The sequence below is a fragment of the Aegilops tauschii genome, chromosome 6 (assembly GCF_002575655.3).
Source record: "Aegilops tauschii subsp. strangulata cultivar AL8/78 chromosome 6, Aet v6.0, whole genome shotgun sequence".
Lineage (NCBI taxonomy): Eukaryota > Viridiplantae > Streptophyta > Magnoliopsida > Poales > Poaceae > Aegilops > Aegilops tauschii.
Window position 1 is genome coordinate 392,513,677 of NC_053040.3, and position 26,166 is coordinate 392,539,842.

General features: G+C 47.1%; 3 protein-coding genes across 3 annotated transcripts; 2 read left to right on the forward strand and 1 right to left on the reverse strand.

Annotated features, from left to right (window-relative positions):
- Positions 1–1,326: 1,326 nt before the first annotated feature.
- LOC109757849 (uncharacterized) lies at positions 1,327–2,399 on the forward strand. Its single transcript, XM_020316685.4, has one exon. It carries the CDS (start codon positions 1,513–1,515, stop codon positions 2,056–2,058), a length of 546 nt encoding a protein of 181 aa, XP_020172274.1. The 5' UTR covers positions 1,327–1,512; the 3' UTR covers positions 2,059–2,399.
- Positions 2,400–16,398: 13,999 nt separating this feature from the next.
- LOC109757850 (uncharacterized) lies at positions 16,399–17,278 on the forward strand. The gene has a single exon (XM_020316686.4). It carries the CDS (start codon positions 16,593–16,595, stop codon positions 17,004–17,006), a length of 414 nt encoding a protein of 137 aa, XP_020172275.1. The 5' UTR covers positions 16,399–16,592; the 3' UTR covers positions 17,007–17,278.
- A 4,964-nt stretch (positions 17,279–22,242) lies between these two features.
- Positions 22,243–23,271, reverse strand: LOC120967110 (uncharacterized). The gene is made up of 2 exons (XM_040393708.1): positions 22,932–23,271; positions 22,243–22,793 (listed from the first exon to the last, which is right to left on the reverse strand). The coding sequence occupies exons 1-2, from the start codon at positions 23,269–23,271 to the stop codon at positions 22,243–22,245; spliced, it is 891 nt and encodes a 296-aa protein (XP_040249642.1).
- Positions 23,272–26,166: the final 2,895 nt, after the last annotated feature.

The window sequence follows — 26,166 nt, forward strand, 5'->3', positions numbered from 1 at the left end:
AACAAAGGAGCTGCAGCAGTTGCGCCCCTCCACTCGGATGATTCCTTCCTCCACCCACCTCGCCGTCTCATTTAGCGCGCGCAGGTGGGGAGGTGTCGGCGGGAGGAAGCAACCGACGATCGAGACCAAGAGAACAGTAGGGGCCCCCTCAAAAAAAAAAAAAGAACAGTAGGGGCGGGTGGGCCCGGGCGTCGTATCAGAGTTGGACTTGTGAACCGCCGCCGCTGTCCGGCTCTGTGTGTGTGTGTGGTGGCCTGTGCCCGCTTCTTCGGAACCGCACATCTCTCCGTAGCTTCGACCGTCAACACCGGTTTCTGGTGACTTCCAACCTTTTTCCCGCGTCGAATTGCACGCCACCGCCGCATGGTTCTGGCGTGAAACGCGCTGAAACTGAAACGTTCAGGGCGGGCACCGTCCGGGTGATTCCCCGTATAACCCCGTCGACGTATTACTGGCATTTTTGGTCTGGGTGATGCTTGCGAAGACGCACGCGTTGTTATTTACGTACGAGAAGAAGAGAAAAAGGAGCAGTGTCTTTGTGGAAAGGCGTGGTACGTTGAAGTGTGTGAGCACCCGGCTGGATGGAAGGAGAAGGTGACAAACAGTTGGTTGTTCTGTCTGGTAGGAGCATTGTTTCGTGGGCGACCTGACTGGCGATTTGGATGATTAATCCAACCCCCACGTTCTCATGCGCATTCTTTTGCTTATTACTACCACTCAAACACAGACATAGAGCAGCCCCTCTCGTTTATTATGTGCCTGGAACCATCCATCATTGAGAGGATCATCAAAGGTTCCAGCGAAGCTAGCAACAAGTGCAAAAGGGGCCGTCCTCTTATGATGATCTGAAAGCAGCGCAGTGCAACTGCAACCAGGTGTCCGGTTGATCGATCCTAGGACAGCAGCAACAACGATAATTTTCATCCATTTTACCACCCCAAAGGCATACGACCCGTTCGTTTCCTGCACAAAAACTTTCTCGCGTTCCACTTCCACGTAGCAGCAGTTCCTAGGCCAGCATGGACAGACGCCAGCAAAGTCAGACAGCTCGCCACGTGGTGGATGTCAAAGCAGAGCAGCAGGTGCAATTGCCAGGTGTTCCGGTACACACACACACACAGACAGGCAACCGCACCGGCAGCCCATCATTTGCCTTGCCAGCCAACGCGGCTGCTCCGTCCGTCCACGTCCAGCTCACGTCGCCTCCCTGGCTGGAACAACACGCAGCCTCCGGTCCGGCGGTGTACGAAGCTTTCAACTGCACTTCGTGGCCCCCGATGCGCAGAGGCCCAAAAGCCCGCCAGCCTGTCCAGCCGCGACCGCAGCGCCCACCACCCACATATACACACCCAGACGCGCGTTCTACGACTTCCTCTCCTCTCTGTGCCCCCCAATCCTCCTCGCCAACTCATTCCCAGAGCACCAAGAAGATCTGGAGAAGAGAGGAGGCCATTGCTAGCTCCCCACCATCCCCTTCTCCCTCTATCTGCCTAGCGTTCTTGCTTGGTCGCCATGGCCACCATCCTGGAGAACATCCAGAAGGCGCGGTTCCTGCCGACGAGGCCGCTGAGGGACGACCTGCCCACCTTCCAGGGCGGCAAGGAGGAGGAGAGCCACCTCATGGGCCTGCGGAAGCGCCTCTCCAGCTTCTCCGGCAAGATCCAGCCCATCTCCTCCGCGTCCGCCGAGTGGGCGTTCAGGCGGACCCGGTCGGCGCCGTCGCTCGCCGCCGAGTTCGCGGGCGGCCCGCTCAAGCGCTGGTGGGACTGGGGCCTCGGCTGGCTGCTCTCCAAGAAGCTCGGCTTCGCCGGCGACCTGGAGATGAACGAGGAGGAGGCGGCCGCGCTCGGCCGCCAAAGCAGGGGCACCTGGGCCCACGTCCTCTACAAGGTGCGCTCCGGGGTCCGCCGCCTCGTCGCGTCCGACCACTCGCTGCCCACCACGCACCACCGCAAGGCCTCGCTGCCCCCGTCCTCCTCCGCGCACCAGCACTGCAAGCCCGCGCCGCAGTTCGCCTACACCCAGAGCTTCCAGTACGGCCAAGCAATGGCGCACTAAGCAGCTTGCTTTGCATCTTGTTCTGGTGGTGTCCGCGAGATCCAAATAGACACGACGACGGGAAGGAAGCTCGTGAAGAAGGAGAAGATTCAGGTCTCAGGTGAGATCGATGGGGAAGATGGCTCGCTACACAATTATATCTGGGAATTTAGAGTTGTTAGTTTACCGTGCTGCTTTCTTTTTTGTGGGTAGATCTAATGTCTCTACGTATAATAGATACCGAGTGTATGCTGGTGGTTCTTTCCATTCTTTTGAGGTCGTGGGTGCCATGTAAATGTTTGTGGATTCCTTATGTTTTTGCCTCCTGCGGTAAATAAAAGCTAATGCAGATTCGTGGTCGACTGCTCCTATGTTCGTCTTGATGATATAGATGCCGTCTACTGCTTCTCTTCAGATCTGAAGAGCTCAACCATCTTTCCAGTTGCTACCAGCTAATGGTCCATGCAGCTCACAATAGCTGGTGGAGCTAGCTAATGAGGGTTTTGTTTTCCTTTCGTAGAGGCTTGATACCACAGATGACACGCATTATATTATAATTATGGAAAGCAGTTCCGTATGATGGAACTGCTGCTCAAACAAATAAAATAATGATGAACAGGCTTCGATGGACTCTAGTGTTGGTGCATCAACGAGGTACTAGAAGAAAAATAATAAGAACGTGTCGGTGTATTAGCAAAGAAGGAGAAAAACAATAAAAAAATAGAGAAGAAGAAGAAGCAGAGACAATTCACACACGAAAATTTGCACATTTCTTTACAAGTTGGGCGTATGTTGTTTCTCAAGCTACATCTTTTCCAAAAAGGCTCGTCGCCCCGCCTTATAAATAAAGCATCACCGTCTTTCGCCCTTTTTTTGGTAGATTTTTCAAGCGTTTTGTGTTTAGGGTGTTTCGGAAAAGTGACATTAGAGCAGAAAGTAACGAACGAGTAGGCGCGGTTCGGAGCATTGGTGAAGCGTCGCGACGAGGAGAACAGGTAGGAGGTCCAAATCTGTGGCATAATTAAGGGTTACATGTGCGCCACCAGAAACGAATGATTGGAAACATGGCACACACGAATTCAGGCAGTGTACTTGTGGTTTACTGGTTCTAGTACTAGCTTACAGCTTTCTGATGGAGAGATAGAAAGTAATGGGCGCTGACGTGCTGGCATGCACAAGCTCGCTATGTTCTGAATCCAACAAAATGTGAGTTCACTACTGTGTTCTGAATCCAACGAATATCGCGGGGAAGGAGGACGGCGGTGCAGCTGCTGCTGTCAATCTTCTTTTTTGACACGCACAACTCAAGCGGACGCGCGCTTTGTCCGCTTTTCGTCCATTTGGGTCGGCCAGGCGGACGTGTACATCCATATGTGTCGGCTTGATCGTCCAACGGAAGGCGAACCCAAATCTACCGGCGTAGAAAAAAAAACAGATCACAGAAATAAACATAATTAAACATTACTATGACAAGTGCCGCCCGTGCGTTGCACCGGGCGATAAAATTAATAGAACCTGCTCAGCGTGCCATTCCACAACACTTAACATATCCAATTTTGATGAACATCAGAAATAAGGTAACCCTGAGTATCCTTTTCCCTCCATGAAGTGTGAATGTGAAGAAACCTCCCTAACATAGTTCATCAGGATGTACTGCAGCTCCGCACTTTCATCTCACACTTTCATCTGATGACAAAGTAGTGATGCACGGAATAGTCTTTCATTTGTTTTTTGTTCAGAATAACACGGTTCTCTCAATGTATTTTTTGCAATTTTTTAGAACATTATTTGAAAATTTTAAATCAAACATAAGGACTTGGCCTACACAACACGCACTCTCTCAGAAAAAGAATACACCTTCTTTTGGTGAGACCAGAACTGCATGCACTGTCTCTCTTCCGGTTCCTCATCTCACTATCCTAGTAAACGCCACCGCCGGCCGCCTTTCCCAAACGCCGGCCGCCCACTCACCCGGCACTCTCCACCGCCACCGGTGTAGATTCGCCATTTTCTTTTGTGTTAATCCCCGGCTACGCCTTGCAATGCCGCCTCGCTATTTCGATCAACGCCGTCCCTTCGTGTTTCTGGTGTGGCGTTGACCTGGACAATGGCGCGGCTTTCTCCGGTTGTCGTTCCTCGTTGCTATCTATGAGGTCCTGCCTCTTTGGGTGATGCGGTGCTCCGCATCTGCGCCCGTGGCGGGCTAGTTAGTGCTCAGCTTAGTCGCGCACTACGGCCTACGATTTTTGACTGGTTAGTCCCGGCTTCCACTCAGCTCCCAATATAAAAAGCTACTCTTCTTATCAAACTATCTATGACAAATTAACATAAAAAAATAAGAAGAAGGCAGTACCAGGAGCACTATATGACACATAAAATTAATAGAACCTGCAGCAAAAAAGAAGTGTAATATACAACACATACTACAGAATCAGGAGCGTCTTTTTCATGGTTACTACTTGCTTGCATCAATTTAAATTGCTACTTGCTGCAAGCTAGATTCACAAAGGAGCATTACTCTCTCAACAATACTGCTGAGTTCAATTTGTCACCAATGAAATAGTACTGCTGAGTTCTCAGAGTGTAGGGCTCAGGATTTAGATCGAAACAAATTGAGAACTGGGAACTAATTTATCAAACAACAACTCGGGGTAATTTCCTTAAATACTTCTGACTCATTCACTGGTTAGGGGTGAGATGATCCACAACGCATGTCAAATACTATGTGCTCATGATACAGTGAACTACCAAAAACTTCATAAAGCACCTGAGAAATAAATTAATAGTACAGACTACTTTTCAATTAGGACGTGGGTAACATGTAAACGTTGTGCCTCCAAAAATTATACTATGTATCAAAGACTACATCACTGTCAGGTATTGCATGTTCTGTCCACCAATGTACAATATACTATTAGGCCTGTAGATCAACCATGAATGTATATGCGAAAAATGCATCTACTGAGGTTACATGCATGTCTTCGATCACGATCCGCCATCCCTCTCCCACCTCACCACAGTCATCAAAGACGAGGCGCGCCTATGGGCCAAGGCCGGCGCCGCAGGGATTAGCGACATCATTCCCGAGAGTTAGACTTTTTGCGTTTTGGGGATGAGCAGCCTCTTGTTCTGTCTGCTCCACCGCCCGCGATCATGCCTCTAGCGTACATGGCTTGCGTGTGGTTGTAACCTCTTGCTGTAAACTCTTCTTCTATCAATGCAAAGATACGCAGCTTGCGTATTCGCGAAAAAAGAGGTTACATGCATGTCATAAGTAGTTACTGTATGTCTGAACTCATTTCTTTCCCTTAGGAAAATTTAAGTTATATATTAAATCCAAAGGGATAAACTGTAAGAAGCAACTCTTGCAGAATTCTTGATTCCCTAGAAAAAACAACATACAACAGTTGCTAATGTTACTGTCAGTCATACACATGAATGTATCTCTAATGCATAGCACTATAATTGAGAACCTTTAATCTTTGTCCTGGAGGATATGTTGCTTGCCATGGATCTGGGTCTCTCTAGTAAGAAACATTGCTATCTCATCAAGGTTAATTCGTGCCAATAAATACGTCCAAAGAGTGAACTGTAGGATGCCAAAGCAGCCAAAGCGAGTTGGGGAGGAAGAGAGGTTGCAGACATATTTGAAGCAACAAACTGTAGGTCGCCAGAGAACCAGAAATCATGATTTCAAGCCTGCTTGTCCACATACCTCACGTGTAAAATCGGCCGACAAAGTTCCGGCAAACTGTGCAACACTGTCGGATGCCGGATTGTTTTCCGGCGAAGTCTGATGAGGCGACATTGGGCAGTCTTTCGGACGTCATCTTGTTTTCCGGCGAAGTCAGTGAAGGCGACATTGGGCGATCTTCCGGCGAACTCGGCGGGGGGCGAGATACTTGCAGTCTTGCGAATTTACTATGCAATTTAGCTCGATTTCCAGTCGATCCTTTCTTTTTACAGATTTTATTGCATAAATTCTTTGTGAAATCCGGATGAAGGCATCCATGGCTCCGTATTGGTGTAATTCTCCTACGCGGATCCGGTCGAAAACAGCACGGCACAGGAGAGAAGCCAGCGGCGGCGATGTCGTACGCACGCCGTACGCCGTGGGTTCTGTCGTGTGTCCTCGGGCTCGACCGAGCTAGGAAGCATCCTCAGGGCAATATGGGCTGGGAACTAAAATAGACATATGGGCCGCCCGTCCTGGTTTCCTTTGCATGTACATCCTCGGCCCTTTGTTTCTCATTCCCTTTGTTTCTCGTTTCCTTTGCATGTACGTCATACGTTTGTCAAACAGACTCTCAATCAAACCAAAAAAATAGTGTACGTAAAAATCATCGAAACTGGACGAAACAAAGCGAAACCAAACCAAGAATACCTATTCCCTTTAATAGTAGGTATAGAAATGGCCGATCAACCGCCGGCCAAAGTCCACTTAAACCTAATTAAACATTAATTAAAACAAAAAAAAGTCTGCGCCCGCACGCTGCCCTAGACGTCGTCTGCCTTGTCCTTGCCCTTGACGTCGCCATCGCCATCGCCGCCGGTGAAGTCAATGAAGACAGGAGCAGGGCCAGCCCACCCGAACGCCGCTTGGTACAGTGCCAGGGCAGCCTTCTCCGCCGTCTGCTGGGGCGGCGGCATTGCGGCCCGCCGAGCGCGCTCCTCCTCCTCAAGCCGCAGCGCCTCCACGTCGTGTTGCAGCAGCTGCTCCCAACGCATCTGCTGCTCGCCGTCGGCCTCCTCCTGGGCGAGCCAGTGCGCCTTCCAGCGCTATGGTGGGCCGCCTCCTCCTCCGGCGTAGTGGATCGGAGGTGCGCTCACCCACTCGCGGTACTCGCCGGTCCACGTGTAGGCCTCCTCCGGCCAAGTGGGTGGAGGCGGCGAGCGCTTCCGCGTCGGCTCCGGATCCGGCTTCGGCTCGACGATGGGCAGCGGCGGTGGTGGTGGAGGCGGGTCGAAGAGCGGGGCGTGGACGGAGTCCCCTGCCGCCGACAAGGCAAGGGCTTGCTCCAGCCCATCCCAATGTGCGTCCTCCTCGAGCCGGCTAGCCTCCAATGCATGCTGCAGGGCCTCCTCGAGGGCGGCTTGGTACTCCGCCTCCGCCTCCATTTCCTCCGGCTCTACCCGCGGGGGCAGCGGTGGAAACTGCGGGGTGTCGTCGACGCCTAGCCACCGTTGCTCCTCGTGTTCGAGGGCAAACCAGGCCTCCCAGTTGGGAGAGTCGGCGGCGTACTCGGATCCGCCGCTGCGTCGGCGCGAGCTGCGCCCGGCGCCTGCGCACCTCCTCGTTGTGCGCCCGCTATGTCCGTGGAACCGCCGACACTGGGATCCGCTACGGATCGAGGTGCCAATGGTGCGGCAGCGTCACGTCGGGGTAAGGCAGCGGCTGCTTGTACTCCCAGTGCCACCGCGCTTGGTGCACCGGGATGTGTAGACGCCGGTGACCTGGGCGGACACGCGCCGGCGGCGGAGGAGGAGGGGGAGGAGGAGCACGGAAGGATGAGGCACCGGGGGTGCACTTACCCTTGCCGCTGCTGCTGCCGAAGAGGCCCATTGCTACGGTTTGGGAGTGCCGCCGATGAGGCACACGCGTGGGTTAAAAAAGGACGCTTCCACTAGCTGACTAGTGGGCCCTCTGTTGGTGGTCGTCATAAATTAGACGACGGGCGGTAGTTGGGTGGCCGCCAAATGGGACCGCGGCAGACACCGAGGAGACGTGCAGCCGCAAATTTGGGCCGCAAATGCGTCGGCGCGGACGCGATTTGGGTTTGGGTCGGCGCGTTGGGCCTCCACTTTTGTCCACGCCGACCCAAACGGATGCAGGCGGACAAAATGGGTCGCCCCATTGGAGTTGCTCTTAAGATATTGTTTCATTCATTCACAAGCAGCAATTCATGGTTCACAAGGACTGGAATTATTGCCCGAGGGGCATCATCCATCCAAGTACTAGGAGAAGATCTAGCTAGACCTGCTAACTCATGTGAGGCTACATTAGCCTCTCTAGGACAATGTCCATAAATTACATGAGTGAAGCCAAGCGACACGAAATAACAATCATCAAATAAGGCACTCGGGAAGCCCGAGATGACCCCCCCTGCAACTTCAAGATTATCCGAGGCCACAATCATTTTGTTGCATCCAATTGTATGGGCCATGTTTAGCCCAGATCTCAGTGCATTGGATTCGACAGTCAGAGCATCAAATAAATATTAATGCGATCATTCCCCGCTGCAATAAACTTACCTGTATCACCACGAAGAATAGCTCGAATAGGAGCTTGGAGTGTATAAGGATCAAAACTAGCATCCACATTGAGCTTCACATACCCTCCAATAGGCTTGGTCCAACCCCATGCTCCATCTTAGATTTCGGGTTGCTAGCTAATGTGAATTTTGCAGCCAAAGCTCACACCGCAAGTTGAATTTGATTCGGTGCTTGTATTGGTTCATCATGTACAAAATTTTCTCCGTTCCCACCATAAGTACGAAGTTGTAGTAGCAATGATCTCCTTAAATTCCGCCAGTCCTAAGACCAAAGCCTCATGACCAGAGACGTTCAAGAGATACTCCAAAATCACCTTGCCAGCCAGATCAACAACACAAGCACTATCAATAACATCACCTAAGACCCAACAACTTCCATACTTGAGTAGGCGACACACATCAAAAGATAAGATGCTTCACGTCATCGGCAGATAATTTTCACACTGGGCATTGGGGAGAAACCTTTATATATTTATTAAGATATCATGGCAAGGGATCGCCCCTTTCAATGTCCTCCAGAGGAAAATTTTAATCTTGGCTGGACAGTGCAAGTTCCATAACCTTTTCCATGTATTGTATATATGTTGAAGCTTCGAACAATTGCTTGTTAGAGATCTTTTTTTTGCACGCCGGGAGGGGGGGGGGGGTGTCAGGACCGGTTTTTCGGGATATTAATTTCCCAGAAAATGGCCTTTGTGCCCACCAGCCCCAGGATTACTGTTAGCTGATGAGGCACCAACTTGATACAAGAATTCCAAGCAAAGTACAAAATATGTAGTACAAGACCATTGTGGCCTATGAGTACAACACTTGGTTTCTAGTGGTTGATGGCGGAAGCGGTTTGTGGTTCATCTGCGTCTATGGAACTCCATTTCCCACAGGAACAGCTGACCAGGATAACTCCTATCTTCACGAGGCTGCTATCATCATTGCGTAGGTTCCGGGGCTGTCACCGCAATGCTTATCTCCATGCGAGGAATCTGGCCAAGACAATAGCCAGGGACAAGCCAGTGAGTACTTTGAATGTATTCGCAAACATTATGAACACGGGTATAATATAATAGTGGGAAATCATACTCCGAAAGATTCTACGATCATAACGTCTGTCACTAAATAAACAAAAATTCAAGATGCACGCGTGCAGGTAAAATATGAATGTGCAATACGGGAGTAGAAATAGAATGCACCGATCGAGTGTCTGAAGCGACGCCCCGAAAGGATAATAAGATAAAATCATGCCTCAGTCGGGCGTCTGAGCGACACCACATAAAGGGCTTATGAAAAATAAATAAATGACAAACATGCCGCAGTCGGGCGTCTGAGCGACCTCACATAAAGGGCTTATGAAGAATAAATAAATAACAAACATGCCGCAGTCGGGCGTCTGAGCGACACCGCATAAAGGGCTTATAAAGAATAAATAAATAACAAGCATGCCACAGTCGGGCGTCTGAGCGACACCACATAAAGGGCTTATAAATAAATAAATAACAAGCATGCCGCAGTCGGGCGTCTGAGCGACACCACATAAAGGGCTTATAAATGATAATCGCAGTGAGTAGCCCGGAGGTAGAACCGTCCCAGGGATACTCAATAATTCAAATAATGTAAATGGTTAGTCCACAATAATAATAAAAAAATCCTCACATGACACAGGTCATAATCCATGTTCTAGTTTAGCCGTTTCTCCATCCGAAGACCGTCACTATGCTCTAGTTTAGCCGTTTCTCCATCCGAAGACCGTTACTATGTTCTAGTTTAGCCGTTTCTCCATCCGAATACCGTTACTATGCTCCAGTCTAGCCGTTTCTCCATCCGAAAACCGTCACTAGACCCATCTCAGACTGTAGTCCTTACCCATGGACATGGCTATCCGAATAGATATAACCTCTGCAGAGGGTGTACTCTTTACCCACGAGTAACGGATTTATTTAGTCCATCGGGACTAATTCCGCCTACGGCCTTTTAATTGAAACACGCCTGACCTGCACACACCAGCTTAACTTACCGGTGTCTGGAATCACCCACGACACCTGTCAAGCAAAACTCTAAGTGGGGAGGCTACAACCTCGACGTAGCATGGGATCAAATTTATATCGCGCGCTCTAAGGGGTGCCCCTCTCGGTCCCAACCGGAAACACCCATGCCCCCGGACCAGGTGGCATGCCTACCGGAGGCCTCCGGTATCTTCCACCATGGCCTCTCTGTATGGTGTGTGCTTTGGTAAGGGGTTGACAACTTACTGAACCGTACCCTACCTGCGGCAGGGACAAGTGGTAGTACAAAACAAGTAGGGGAAGTTACTGAACAAGACTCGACCTACGGCCGACTTAGGAGGTCCAAGTATTCTCCGAATGATTAGCATAACCAATATATTTCCATTAACAGACAGAATCACCGCTCATCAAACCTCATCATGCCATACCGGACACACTCGTCTCGACGAGGAACTAGGGACAAGCTCGTGTCTACCCAAGACCACGACTTTCCCGGCTTCCTGCCGGTATGCATGAAAAGCTCGCGAGGATGATCACTATCACCAGCATATCCATTTCTAACAATAAATCATCTCCAATATGCACTCATGCGTGTGACTTTATCGTTACATAAAAATAACGTATTGCTCCAAGTCAAGGTAGTGTTGTAACCGTATCAAAACACCTCACAAAAATATCATGCCAGAGTTCAGAATGCTTGCCTTCAAGAGTATGCAAGGGGGTGCACTTTTTCGAAAGTTTTCTTCTCTCTCCACTTCCTATTTTGAAAAATATTCAAATAACAAATAGTTCAAAAACAGTACAAAAAGTTGTCCCAAATATTTTTGAAATAAATCTTAAAATAAACTAGATGAAATTTGAGAGAGGTAGGAAAAAGAATCAACTCATTTGGAGTTTTATTTTAAAAGATATAGCCAGTCAAAGTTCTGTTTTTAATAAAACCAGAAAAAGAAAACGTTTCGGGGGAAAATACGCTTTCGAAGCAGAGGAAACATACTCAGGCGTTTACGCGACCACTTAAACACGTGGTGGCGGGGCTGGGTCACTGACAGTGGGTCCAGCGGGCCCACTGGTCAGGTTTGACTAGTCTCTCCTCCCTCCTCTTCCTCTGCCCGAACGGAGGCGGGACTCCGGCGATCGCCGCCGGCGATTGGCGGCTCCTCGCGGGCTCCGGAGGGCAGGGATGGATCCGTGGCTCCAGGGCGGTCCTCCCGGTGGTCGAGGGGGCCGTGGGGGTGAAGGGAGTCGCCGGCGACGAGCTCCGCGGCGGAGGAGGTTTCGGGCATGATTGGGGGTTTGGGCTGTGGTGGCTCTCGATCGAAGCTAAGAGGATGGGCGACTCCATGAGGTCGAGGGGAAACGGATGGTGGTGTTGGAGGCACGGGGGAGGGTCTGGTTGCGATGAATGGCACCGGAAGGTGGCGGCGGCCGAACCGACCGGAGTCGAGGAAGACGGCTACCATCCGTCGAATGCTGGCCGTGGGGGTGCTATGGGGGTGGCCTGGGGTCGTCTGAGTGCTCGGAGGGGCTTGGGGTCCTCCTTTTATAGCGCGACGGGGCTGGTTCCGCGGTGGTGGATAAGAACGACGGCGAGTCGCCGTTCTGTAGCTGCAGGGCGTCGTGGCGGCGACGAGCGCGTGCCGACGAGCATGTGGATGAGCTCGGGCTCTTCACAGGGGCAGCTGGCGCGCGCGGGTGGCTTGGGCGGCGCCGTCCATGGCAGAGCCTGCTGCCGACGCCGGCGTGCCGCCAAGGGAGCCCTGACGGCGGCGCTGTAGGGCGCCAGGGGTGGCTTGGAGGGTTCTGGCGAGTGGGCGAGGGTAGTGCGTGGCTCTGCAGGCGAGCAAGGGCCAGGCGCGGGACGCGGCGAGGGCGGCAGTGCGACGCGGCGGCTCGGTGCGCGCGCGTGCAAAACGTGCGCTCTGGGCGCACCCAGAGCACGCACGGGACATGCTCGACGTAATGCCAGGGCAGCCTAGCGTGCTAGAGCGAGGCTGGCAATTAACAGGACAGGGTTAGGGATAGCTAGGAGCTTAGTGGATAAGATTGCTGGGTCAGTGGATCAAGTACACGGTGCAAACTAAAACTCATGTCAAAACTGACTGTGCACACCAAGTGTTCGACAGAATGCTAAGTGCATTTAGGCAACTCTTGGAGTGGCCAAAATCTCCAGATCAGGGTCTCTCTAGATGAAGGTGATGATGGCAAGATCATTTGGCCAAAATCAGAAACTTGCTCGTGCAAGTTTTGCAAAACTTCAGTTTTGGACAGAAAGAAAAAGGTCTCATTGCATGCACTTAAAATCCTCCAATGGGTCCACTCTCCTGGACTTAAGGGTTTTGCAGGGTGGTCTACAAGCAGGAAAAAGCTCATGGGCACTAGAGCAAAATAAAATAGGGTTGCAGTACAAATCACCAAACTGGAGCAGAATGAAGATGAGGTTGATTCACTCAAATATTTCAAAGAACATCACTGGGTTTTAGCATAAAGTTGAATCATGTGCATCTACTGACATCTCCAAACACTTGGAAGAATTTTTAAAAGAAAATTTAAATAGGTTGTAGTGCAAAAATATCTACTGGACCAGATTTGAAAAGTTGATGTAGAGCTCAAAATCTCCAATGACCAAAAGATGTTCTTACATAAAAGTGATGTGGAAACATCACATGGCATCCCCAAATTTTGGTGAAAATTTTAAATGCATTTATCAAATGGTTGCAGTGCAACAGAGGCTCCAAATTTATGAAAAATCATTTTAAAAGAATAAAGTTCAGGAAAAACAATTATGCAAATAAATCCACTGATAAGGAATTGTTTTATTGAGAGAGCATACAAGTCCAATAATACTTTTGGAAAGTTTCCACTTGAGGTAAAAAAAAACCCACAACATTAAAGAGAAGAGGGGTTCTGAAATCAAAAGAGAAATCCAGAAAAATAAAAGTTTTAATTTCCTGGCAAAATTTTAATTAATAAAACGAGGTCAAAATTTTGGGGTGTCGGGGGGGGGGGGGGGGGGAGGGGTGCTTGTTAGAGATCTGATTCTAAGCTGATAATTCCAAATGGCATGGTATGCCGATTGAACTGAAAAGAGTCAGTTTTGGTGAAATTCCATGCAAAAAAATCAGTGCTAACCTCCGTTATCTCTATATCCAAGAGGCATTGGGGGGGAGGGGGGGGGAGGTGTCTTTCGGCTTATTCTTGCCTTTTGCACTTCGGCTTAAAAGCCAAAAAAACATCTATTTATGTGTTTTTTGCTTTGGCTTTTCGCTTTATATGCTATAATGTAACAATATTGAGGTGTTTTAGTCCCTTTGTACTTTGAACAGTGTTATTTTTAAGGGAATTTTGAGCAGTGCTAATGAAGGGGTTCTAATGGAGAATCCTACTCCTCGCGCACGTCGACAATTCTCGACCAAATGCACCCCCGGGCTAGCTACGTGTTCCGGGCCGGCCCAAATGACGCAAATCACACTTTCGGTTCTCAGACCGTTTTTTTGTTTTTCTTTCAGTATTTGTTTTCTTTTCTTTTTTAATGTTCGCTTTCCTTTAATTTTTATTCTTCTTCTTTGTTTTTATGTTATTATATATTTTTCATTGCGTGATTTATATGAAAATTATGAACAATTTTTTGCCATCGAATTAAAAATATTAATCAAATGTAAAACTGTTCATAAAAACTAAAAAAATGTTTTCATATTAGAAAATGTTCATGAATTTCATAATTTCTTTAGAAAATTCAGGAAGTGTTCATACAATTAAAAATTTGAAACCTTGAGCCCTTCTTAAAATTTGTGAAATTTTTCGAATTCATGCAATTTTTATATGAAATCATGAATAGGTTTTAAATTCACAAACCTTTTTTTGAATTCACAAACATTTTTGGAAACCCCTTTTTTTGTGAATTCACGATGATTTTTTCAATCTCGCGTACATTTTTCAATTCACAACTTTTTTTCAAATTCACGAATATTTTTTCAAAAGTATGAACATTTTTTGAGTCTGCCAACATTTTTCAAATTCGAGAACATTGTTTTCGAATTCAGGAATATTTTTTGAATTCGATAATTTTGTTTAAATTCATGAAGGTTTTGGAATCCTTAACATTTTTCAACGAAGTAAAAGTAAACCGAAAAAACGAAAAAAAGGGACACCCCGCCCCCGCATGGGCTGGCCCTAAGTTGCGCCTGGGCGAGCAATCGCTTCCCACCACGTGGGTCAGCCGGGTTCGAAAATCCATAGGAGCGCTCGTCCTCGCCTGCTCATGTTATCGTTGCGCGCTCGTTCGCTTTGGGATCGGAGGCTGGGCTCGTATTGAATGCCGTATATGCTGCAGCAAGCAACGCCCTAAACATTAAGAATTCTGGTGCGGACCCACAGCACAGTACGTCCGTTCACTCACGACGTGAAAACAAACGTCTACAAATCTGTACTCACAGCCCATCAGACGGCATACGTTCTGAACTTTAATATTGCTAGAAGGTGTGACTCCCAAAAGGATAAAACTAAGAAGGTGTTGGGTTGGATTCTTGAAAGTGGCAATCTGGCAATTCTTTTATTATTTTGTTTTTCACGAATAACAAAGAACAATTTGTCTAATTAATACTCCCACTAATTCAAAATAAATGTCGTCGTTTTGAACCAAGCTTAGTTCAAAACTACGACACGTATTATGGATCGAAGGGAGTATTGGATATGGATTATTATCGGAGAACAACATATTATTACTTTACCGTACATAGCTTAGAAATACATATTTTATGATGTAAATCCCATCTTTGCTTAAAAAAGGTATTAATCCACATAACTTTTTTTTATCCACTTTGCTTTGACTGCAAAAAAATCTTGACCACACAAGTGCTACTACCGTGTGAAACTCATGTTGCAACCAAAAAGTCCTAGTCTGCTCCTGAGCTCAAATGAGCTCGGTGTGAACAGTAAAATCAAAAAAATGTTAAGGACTTCAAAAAATTCTAACTTTTTTTTTTGTAAAAAAACTTTGATAAATGTTTGAGTGTCTGAATTTTTTCATCATGAAATAATATTTGTGAAAGTCATGAAAAAAACCAGCACTTCAAAATGCTTTCAAAAATAATATTTTTGGAGCATCGATTTTTTTGCCATGACTTCCAGGAATGTGATTTCATGATATGTTTTTTGCAATTGCACAAAACACTAGTCAAAGTTTGCCACCAAAAAATTCTGATTTTTTTTACTATTTCCTTATGTTACTGCTCATAAGGGAGCATTTGAACTCGAGTGTAGAAACTCTGCGTCCCCTATTTTTACATGTGCTAAAGCAAGTCAGTGCTGAAATCAGCCAAGATCCTAGTTTCTTTTTCTTTTTATTTTGCCGATTTGAAAATTTAAAAAGAGATAGAGGACATGAACCATAAACTGGGTCCACGTTCTGTTTGCACCTTTGTGTTTTGCTGCATTGGCCAGGTGATAGCTACCATGTTTTTTCCTTTCATAAATTAGGTCCCTGCTTCAAGTTGCACATTATTATGACCTGGAGGAAGAGCTTTCCGTTGTGGCCGTCCATCTACCAATTTTTTTTTGCTTCAACCTTTTGCGTTCCAAATGACCTGGGCGAAAAGCTGGAATCCACCCACGACGCATATCTTTTTGCGGCCATCAGCGATCTTGTACCAATCGAAATTATCAGGTCCAGCCGTCACGACAATGACTAACTCCGTTGCCCCGTCATGCAGGGCCATTCCTGTACGTGCACTATTTCCCTAGCGTGTACGCTCCAGCATTTCCATGCGCCATAAATACAGCTCCCGTCCAGACGTTGTCCTATTGGCCCGTATAAAAGGAGCAGGCGAGCTCGTCCGCCATATGGCTGCCCTCCTCCGGGTTCTAATAATTTGCCATTCCTTTTTTTTTTTTGAGACAAGCCATTCCTTTCTTCTGAAATGGACTCCACCGAATTGCAAAACATAGAAAAAGCCCATGTAATAGCAGGCCAGCTCCCCTCTAACGTTTGGGCCTCTGAATACGACGTCTTAGAACCTTCTGGACGCAAGCGCCAACGCCTAGGCTAAGACCCACTAACGGGCGGCGGGCACCACCCACCACCCAGGCCAGCAAGCAAAGCCACGCCTCCTCGCCGTTGCTTTGCTTTCGTCCTCGCCTTTTCTTTCCTTTCGTGTAGTACCGAGCAAGACAAAGCTCTCGGCACAAAACCCCCAAACCCCCCAAGGCGCCCCACCCCCACACGCATCGCACACCACCCATCCAACCCATCCCCATCGCAGCCCACGCGCCCGGGACCCGAGCAGCCATGGCGAAAGGAGCAGCCGGAGGAGGAGGGGGAGGGGGCGCCGTGAAGACGGCCCTGGTCGTCACCGGCGGCCTCGTCCTCGCCTGGCTCACCGTCGAGTCCGCCTTCAAGCCCTTCCTCGACCGCCTCCGCGGCGCCGTCTCCCGCTCCACCGACCCCGCCCGCGACCCCGACGAGGACACCGCCGCCCCCGCCCCCGCCCCCGAGGAGGACAAGTCGCCCGCCACCGCCGCCGTCGCCGCCGCTGTCGCCTCCGCCGTCGCCGAGGAGAAGGACCCCGCCGTCGCCGCGGCCGAGCCGTCCGCGCCCCCGCTCCCGGCCGAGGCCTCGGTGGAGAGCGAGGAGAAGGGAGCGGACAGGGAGGTCGAGCTGGGCGAGAAGGGGGAGGCGGCCGTGGCCGCCAAGGCCGAGTGAAGACGGCGGTTCTCGCCTCGCCTGGTTCCACTTCTGAATCGTACGCTGTGAATCTATTCTACGCGTTTGGAGGTTGTGATGGATGATGCAATGTTTTGAACTCTGTTATCGGTATCTGCACCTTTAGGGCCCGTCTTAAGATTAAGGCTTACCCTGGGTTAGTTTCTGACATTTTGCATTCAGTACTTGATGTCATGATATACATCTGTGTGGATGGTTTAATTTACCATGGAAACTGCTTGCTTATCCTGTGGACAGGAAACTTATTGTCACATAGGTTGTTCTAGCTCTTGAAGCTGCATTTGGTTCAGTCATTTTAATCAGTCGCCAGGGTAATGGTGATGTGGTGCATCATTCAATTATTTTGGGCTGTCTTTCCTGCTTGGTTTATGCATTTCCTCTGAGGGAGAAGTTATCTCGTCCAACATTACATAAAAACTGCTTTGCTTATGCTGTTGATAGGAAAATTATAGTGACATATGTTGTTCTACTTCTTCAAACTGAAAGTCTGCAAGGTTGTTCAGTTGTTTAAGTATTTCTTGGGCTAGTGAAATGATATGGTGCATCATTCGATTATTTTGTGCTACTTCTCTTGCTTTCAGATTTTTCTCTGTGAATAAGTTATTTCTATCATGCTTCTAAATAGTACTCCCTCCGTCCGGAAATACTTGTCGAAGAAATGGGTAAAAATGGATGTATCTAGAACTAAAATGCGTCTAGATACATCCATTTCTCCGACAAGTATTTCCGGACGGAGGGAGTATTATGTTACCTGTTAATCGCATTTTGACGCTTGGGGTGTGTCTTTGATGCTGCCTAGTTAGAATTCTTATTATTTGATATCTGTATGTTTTACTACTCAGCTCAACTTAGCAGCGTGGTTACTTACTAGTTGTACATCAGTATTTACTACTATATATTATTGATGCTCCTATATGTTAGTGCCCGTGCATGTTTTTTTATTTTCTCGCTTAGAAGTAGTTTGCTTATATTACTATCTTGCTAGAAATATTCAGGTTTTCATAGGGATTCTCCAGGTCTTTTGTGGCAACAAATGGTTTGGTAATTTCCATTTCTAGATCACTTCTTGAATCTTTTGGTATTTTCATGTAACATGTTTGCCCAGTGCCCGGTACTACTTTTTTCTGTATTTAACGCTGAGCTGTTGTATCTATTTGCTGAGTAAGACGGTAGACCTTGCGAGGAAGTCCAGCCAATTATATGTCTTGAAAGGATGCAGCATTTTTCTGTCGTTCTGTTTTAAGTTGTAGCTACAGGAGGTTTCTGAATTCAGTACTATTTAAGAAGAAAGTTTTCACATTACCTGCTACAGGGTAATGGTATACATTTGGAATCAAAGTCATGCTAAGTCAGTCACATTATTGCTTCATGCATGAAACATAGTTTGTTAGTAGCGTATCTGTAATGATAGTACTTAACTATTATGCTTGGATATATTAGTGTTGTTTTCTGCATTTAGTCATCATTTGTATATGTGTCGACAAAGCTGTTAATGTTTAACATTATTCTGCAGAAGTTATTAAGCATAACCGTTTGATGTACAAATACCATTATTGTACTAAGTTGAGATGACATGAATGCTTCATGCACAACATGTAGTCTGTTAGTAGTGTATCTGGTGTTGAAATGTCTTAAGTATTATGCTTGGCTAAACAATTGACGGTTTCTGCCTTTAATATAATTTGTATATGTGGCAACAAAGTCGTCGATTTTAGACATTATTATGTGAAAGATGCTATTAAATATCTAGACTTCTAGAGTATTATGCTTGTCTGGTGTTACATTGATATGGAGGCGGCAAAGCTTATCTGGTGTTAAAATATCTAGAGTATTATGCTTAGACAGACTAGTGAGTTTCTGCATTTAGTATCATTTGTAGATGTGGCAACAAAGCTGTCGATGTTGGACGTTATCACGCGTTACAGTTTGATAGGGAGGGCAGCAGTTATTGTACTAAGCTAATACTACATTATTACTTCATGCACAACTTTGCAGTCCGTTAGTAGCCTATCTGGAATTAAAATACGTGGAATATTATGCTTGGATAAACTAGTGAGGATCTATGCATTTAGTCATCATTTATAGAGGTGACTGCAAATCTGTTGATTGGTAGACATTATGATGCAGATGCTATGATTGATTACTGACGTTATGCTGTGTTAGCATGATAGTTCGATGATTAACAATATTTTGTTACTGAAATGCCTCGTGTTAAATTCTGCAATACTATGTTTTGGTGAAGTACTGATGCTTCTGCATTTATGCTGCAGTCATACGTCCGACAACAAAGTTGTTAATTATAGTTGCTAGATGTTAAGGTTCCAAACTGAAGTAACGCTATTTTAGTAAACTAAGAATTAGTCTCCTGATTTTCCGTTGATGCATTTAGTTTTTCAAATGCGGCATCAGAACACAGGGGTAACATTGTTTTATTTTCATGACTATCCTTAGGCTCAACGCATAGTCTGTTAGTAACTTATCTGGAACTAAAACATGAAATGTTATGTGTGGATAAACTAGTGAGGATTTAGGCATGTAGTCATCATTTATAGAGATGACCGCAAAACTGTTCATTGGTAGGCATTGTGATGCAGGTGCTATGAGTGGTTACAACTTTATGCCGTGTCAAAGCATGACCACATCATAGCTCGATGATTAACAATATGTTTTTGCTGAATTGTCTGGTTTCAATCCTTTAGTACTATGTTTTGGTAAACTACTGATGGCTTCCGCATTTGTGCAGCAGTCATACATGCGATAGCAAAGTTATTAATTATAGCTGCTACTCCCTCCATTCCTACATATATGACGTTTTGGTAGTTCAATGAGGGAGTAGATGTTAAGGTTCCAAACTGAAGTAGCACTATTTTAGTAAACTACTCCCTCCGTAAAGAATATAAGAGCGTTTAGATCACTAGCTCTTCTATTTCTTTACAGAGGGAGTAATAATTAGTCTCCTGATCTTCTGGTGATGCATTTTAGTTTTCCGAATGCGGCATCAAAACATAGGTTACATTATTTTGTTCTCATTACTATTCGTAGGCTCATGCACCATTGATTAGTTAATGCTCACCTAGAACTGAATCAAGTTTCCTGTTCAGTTTTGATAACTCAGTAATGATTTAGTATTTACTCTACTATACTGCGACGACATGGTAATTGATGCTAAATGTTTAACTTTAAACTACATCATATGTTATTGTTATAAACAAATAACAAATCTCAATCCTGTTACTCGCTTAATCAGAAGGCTTAAGTGATAAGTCGGTATGGAGGTTTGGTTTGCCCGCAATTTGGTTTTGGACATATTTGTTAGTTATTGTTTGTGGTGTTGCCATTTTCTGTGTCATTTATGATTACCCCTACTTCCTGGTCTTAGTGTTGGTTAACTAATACTCCCTCCGTTCCTAAATATAAGTCTTTCTAGAGATTTCAATAAAGACTACACACAGATGTATATGGACATAGTTTAGAGTGTAGATTCACTCATTTTGCTCCGTATGTAGTCCATATTGGAATCTTTAGAAAGCTTATAGTATTTAGGAACAGAGAGAGTATAACTTAATTGTCTCAGCTGGTCTTCGCTCGACAGTGAACATCATCCCGTCCAAATTGCGACTATAATACTTGCTTGAAAGGATCTAGTGTGAGCGAATTCGCCGCATTGTACCCATGATCAGATGACATAAGGTATAGATGAATATGATAGAACGGTCAATTTTCATATAAGGTGCCCCATAGAATTGGTATGCATTTGCCATTAGAGCACATGTAACGGTCAGTTGCTACTTGCTAGCATGATTTCGTGATAGTTTCATGCAGCATGAGTAGTTCTATTTAGTACCCAGTCCAGAATTAAAGTAGCTATTGCAGTTCGTTTGTCAAATCTAATGGTGATTTCTGCAATTCAGCAGTTAAAATATGTAATGATAGTTTGGTAGGTGCTAAACGTTGAGTATTCATAATCAAGCAACATTTGTTGCAGTAAACTAATCATTGACTTATGGGACTGAAGGTTTCTTTGGGTTATATTGACGAGTGAAGACATGTGCTTTGTTAGTTCTTTATAGTTACTTTCAGTTCACACGCATTCTGCAAGGTAGTAGAATTCTGTAAATCTTGTTTTAATTCAAAATAATGAAGATATGTTTGGGGCAATTATATTTGCTTGCCTATGTTAATTGTTCTGTTCCTGACTTGGTTGTGCGATTCTGTGGAAAATACACATTAGCATTCCAATTGCAAAATTTGCCACTTTGTCATAATGCCATGTTCTGCATTTTAGTTTTGTTGGGCAAGAGGCGATTTAAGTGTAAATATGGTTTATTGATTTGGGCGCGTTCTGTGATCTGCCTGTAGCATAGTGTAAACTACACAACCTTTGAGGGTTTTAAGCAGCATAATACTAAAAACGGATCTCTGGTAGCATATCAGTTGCCGCACACACAAAATGATGAATACACTTGTTTGGTCGTTCATCTTTATGCATGCATTATCATGTTTTACGTGCTTATTGCCAAACAAGTGAGATTCTGCTGGGAATGAAACTGCTATTACTAATTAGGATATTGTCTATGTGATGGCATTGCTGCTTACTTGTTTTGGGATTGGGGAAGTGCTGTCGAATTGTTATACTAATAAACTGAATAATAGCAATCAAGATTGACATTGTAATGAAAACCAATAGTCATTACTCAATGAGAATTATCATTTGAGTGTCTTGTTTGATTGTTGTCGTGCCATGATTGGTGATTGCATACTCCTCTAGTGTCATCATTTTTATGTCTAATGCTTTTTGTCAGCATCGGGAGGCACACCAATGATGGCGCATTTCTTTTTGGTAAACGTTTCAAGCCTACATGCCGGCCCAAACTTTTGGCCGGTCGCTCGCTCGTCGTTAGGCCAACTCCACCGCGCGACCCCAAACGGACGTCCGTTTTGTCCGGATTCTGTCCGTTTGGGTAGGGCAATGGTGTCGTGTCCGGACGTGTCCTGGGATGCGGTGGCCGTGCGCCCAGCGCGCGACCGCATCCGTTTGCCCTATCCTGTCCGCCAGGGCCCAAAATGCCCATATTTTCATCAAAACTAGTTTACAATCCAAATATTTGTCTGAAAATTAAAATAGTTTTACAACCCAATTAAAATTGTCTTTAATAAAATAGTTTTACAATCAAATCGAAATTGTCTTAACTGAACATAAAATGAACCAATACATCTATTGGTTGCCAATGTGATCCCACACGTGCTCAACCAAGTCATTTTGAAGATTCAAATGAGTGTGCCAATCACGCATCTCACGGTGGAATTGGACAAACTGTTCAAATGTGGCCGGGTCTTGGTGCAGGGGCTCAATATTTTCACCTTGATAATCAAATCCTTGGTCGAAGATACTCTCATCACGCTCGTCCTCGACGATCATGTTGTGCATGATCGCACAAGCACTCATCACCTTCCAAAGCTTCCTTTCATCACATGACAGTGCAGGGTTTCGAACGATACCCCACCGGGATTGAAGCACACCAAAAGCACGTTCCACATCCTTTCTAACACTCTCTTGCATTTGGGCAAATCTCTTTCTCTTCTCACCTTGGGGTTTCGAGATTGTCTTCACAAAAGTTGACCACTGAGGATATATACCATCAGCTAGATAGTATCCCTTGTTGTATTGGTGGCCGTTGATCTCAAAGTTGACAGGTGGGGAGTGGCCTTCTGCAAGCCTCGCAAAGACTGGAGAACGCTGCAGCACGTTGATATCATTGTGAGAACCTGCTATGCCGAAGAAAGAACGCCATATCCAAAGATCCTGCGATGCCACCGCTTCTAATATGACAGTGCACCCGTTGGCATGCCCCTTGTACTGTCCCTGCCAAGCAAATGGACAGTTCTTCCACTCCCAGTGCATACAATCTATGCTGCCAAGCATGCCTGGAAAGCCTCTAGCTGCGTTGGTCGCCAACAATCTCTCTGTATCAGCGGTAGTTAGCTGCCTCAAGTACTCTGGGCCAAACACCTCGATCACAGCCTGACAAAACTTGTACATTGACATTAGACATGTTGTCTCACTCATACGCACATACTCATCCATCAGATCGCCTGGAATACCATATGCAAGCATGCGGATGGCCGCGGTGCATTTCTGGTAAGAGGAGAATCCAAGCTTGCCAAGGGTATCCGTCTTGCACTCGAAGTATGGGTCATGAGCAACCACTCCCTCTCGGATACGATTGAACACATGCCTTGCCATACGAAAACGGCGACGAAATTTATCCGGCTTGAAAAGCGGAGTGTTCGCAAAGTAATCGACATAGAGCAAGGCGTGGCCTCTCCCTGTTGCGGTTCAGGTTGGGAGCACGGCCAGGGACTGACCCCCTGTACCGAGGAAGCTGCCGTTGAATGTGGTCGTGAACGACCAGTGCAGCCACCACAAGATCTTCATCATCCGACGACGAATCGTCCGATGAACAAAGGAAGTGATGGAAGAAAAACTCGTCTCCACTGTCCATACCTTTGTGGGCAAAATGTCTAACACCTTGCGGTCGTGGTGGCGAAGAGGCCGCGATGATCACCTCGATGCAACAGGGGTGGTTGCCGGCCGGCTACTGGCCGCTCTGGAGCTCTCGTCGGAAGCTACCGAGGCCACCGTGGTACGTCGCCGGCGGTCGTGTCCCCTCTGCCACCGGCAAAGACGGCGACGGCCAAACCTCCTCCGATCGACGGCCAAAACTACGACGAAAGCGCGGGCCTGGTGGCAGTCATGTCGAGACGTGGTTTGGTAGGGACGGCCGGGGGCTGCGCGGAGGAGGCGGCCGAAGAATAGCGGCGGCGGGGCGGGGCGGGAGAGAGAGGGTGGAAGCGTTGGGAGCGGAGGGACTGCTAGTGTCCCTGACAGGCGGGCCACGGGGGAGGGGGATAAGGGCGTGCATCCAGGCCGTCCGCGCGCGTCCGTTTCATCCCAAACCGAGCGCAAGTTTGGGCCGGGGATAGGTCGAAAACGGACGGAATCTGGATATTTGTCTGTTTGAGGCCGCGCGTTGGGCCGCGCTATTCGTCCGTTATACCCCAAAACGGACGCACGCGGACAGGATGGGGTCGCGCGGTGGAGTTGGCCTTAGATGCGGTTGCGATCGAAGCGTCCGCGTTTACCCAGGTCATCCCATGTACGAACAAAAGCGCCTGCTCTTGGGGAGCTACACGAGCGCGCGCACATCCACGTGTGAAGCTAGGCCCACCCACCGCTCCGCGCCTCCTCCCAATCTTATCTGTTCACGCGCCTGTTCTAGAGCCATTCATTTACTTCACAGCTTCCACACCTCATCTTCTACTTTACAACTAGCCAATAACTCCTCTCTTCTTCCACATCCCTCTCACATGTCAGTGCCATGGATTCAACCCAGCGAGCTCCGGTGCTGAGAGACCAAGCTGCAGCTGGGAGCGGAGGGTGGGTGCGGCTGTGCTAGACCCAACAAGCCTTGAAGCTGCAACCGTTGTTGGTGTATGCTGGAACCGGCGTCCGTCGGCGCCGCCACCAGCGGAGCCAAGTGCTGCAAGCGGCGACGAGCGGGACGTTCTTTGTTGTGACCGGTTTTTTTCATTTGCTGGAACCATGGTGCGGGGGTGCTGGAACCAGTGTACAGAGATGCTGGAACCGCGATGGGCGAAGCTTCGACGGCGGAGACAAAAAGATGCACCCCACTGTCGGAGATGCTGGAACCGGCCATGGCAAATGCTGGAACCAGTCCTAATTTTTGCTACCACCCCTTTTGTTTTGATTTTGCTGGAACCATGCTTAAGTTTTGCTACCACCGTTCTTCAATTTTGCCGGAACGGGCAATTTTTTCTGCTTCAACCAAGTTTTTTGGAATGTTTCTGTTGCTTTAGATTTTTGCTGGATGTGGCCAATTCGTTTGCCACAACCGGCCTTTTCAATGCTTGAACCAAGTCTGATTTTTGCTATTACCGTGGTCCTTTTGCTACATCCTTTGTTCATGGTTGCCATGGTGCTCCAAGCACGGCGGCGAGCACAAAAAGAGTGCGGCCGGCGAGCTGCAACCGTTAGTCATTTTTGCTGGAACCGGTCAGTGGTCACCGCGGTGAGCACGACAGTCACCACGGTGAGTTGCGATGGTCACCACGGCAAGCTGCGACGGAAATTGTCTGCGGCCATCTGTGACGGTAACCACACCGAGCTGGAACCGCAGTCCAAAATAGCTGGGACAATAGTCGTGTTTTGCTGCAACCATGGGATCGGTGTTTTTGGTCTTTAGTCGTGGCTGACCAAGAGCGGGGATGGCAAGCGGCAGCGAGCCGGCGAGGTCATCGGCGTTGGGGGTCGTCGGGGGAGGAAGGGACGGGGGTTTGTGCGTGGCGGCTCTGGTGCGGCAATGAGTGGGAGGAGGAAGAAAGAATCAAGGGGAGGAAGTAGACGGCGCGGGGCCAGATCAGACGGCTCGCTACAGCTGTATCAGGCGGCTGTGCGCTGACCAGCTGAAATTTCGGCCGGCGCGCCGGCGCCTATCAGTGCCCTTTCTTTTTATGTTGACATTGTATTATTGTTATTGCATATATTGGATATAGGAATTATGTTATTTGGTCTGATGAATGCTTGATGCTACATTTGCATGCAGTACCAAATGTCCATCTAATCCTGTAGGTTCGATGTATGTAAGTTGGTTAATTGTGTTGGATTTTTTAGTTGGTTCCATTTGAAGCGGGCATCGAGCATCTAGCATAACTTTGCATTTGATAGACTTTTTGCGAACCATGAGTGGGAGGGGAACTATATTTTGGGTTTTCAAAAGTTGGATAGGAGGGAACCAAAGCCAAATATGTATCACATGGTTAATGAATCATAGGAGTATATAGGAAGATATGCATACCACACATTGCATATATCTTCCAAGCCGTAAGATATTAAGTATGAAGATATGTATAACACACATTGCATATATCTTCAAGCCATTTGACATTAAGTACGAAGATATGCATACCACACATTGCATATATCTTCCAACCCATGACATTACCCCCCCCCCCCACTGACTTTATATTGAATTAAACTGACTTTATATTAAATTAGCATCACCGACCTTACATATACAATGTACATTGTGATTACATATCCTTTAGGCTAATTAGTTCT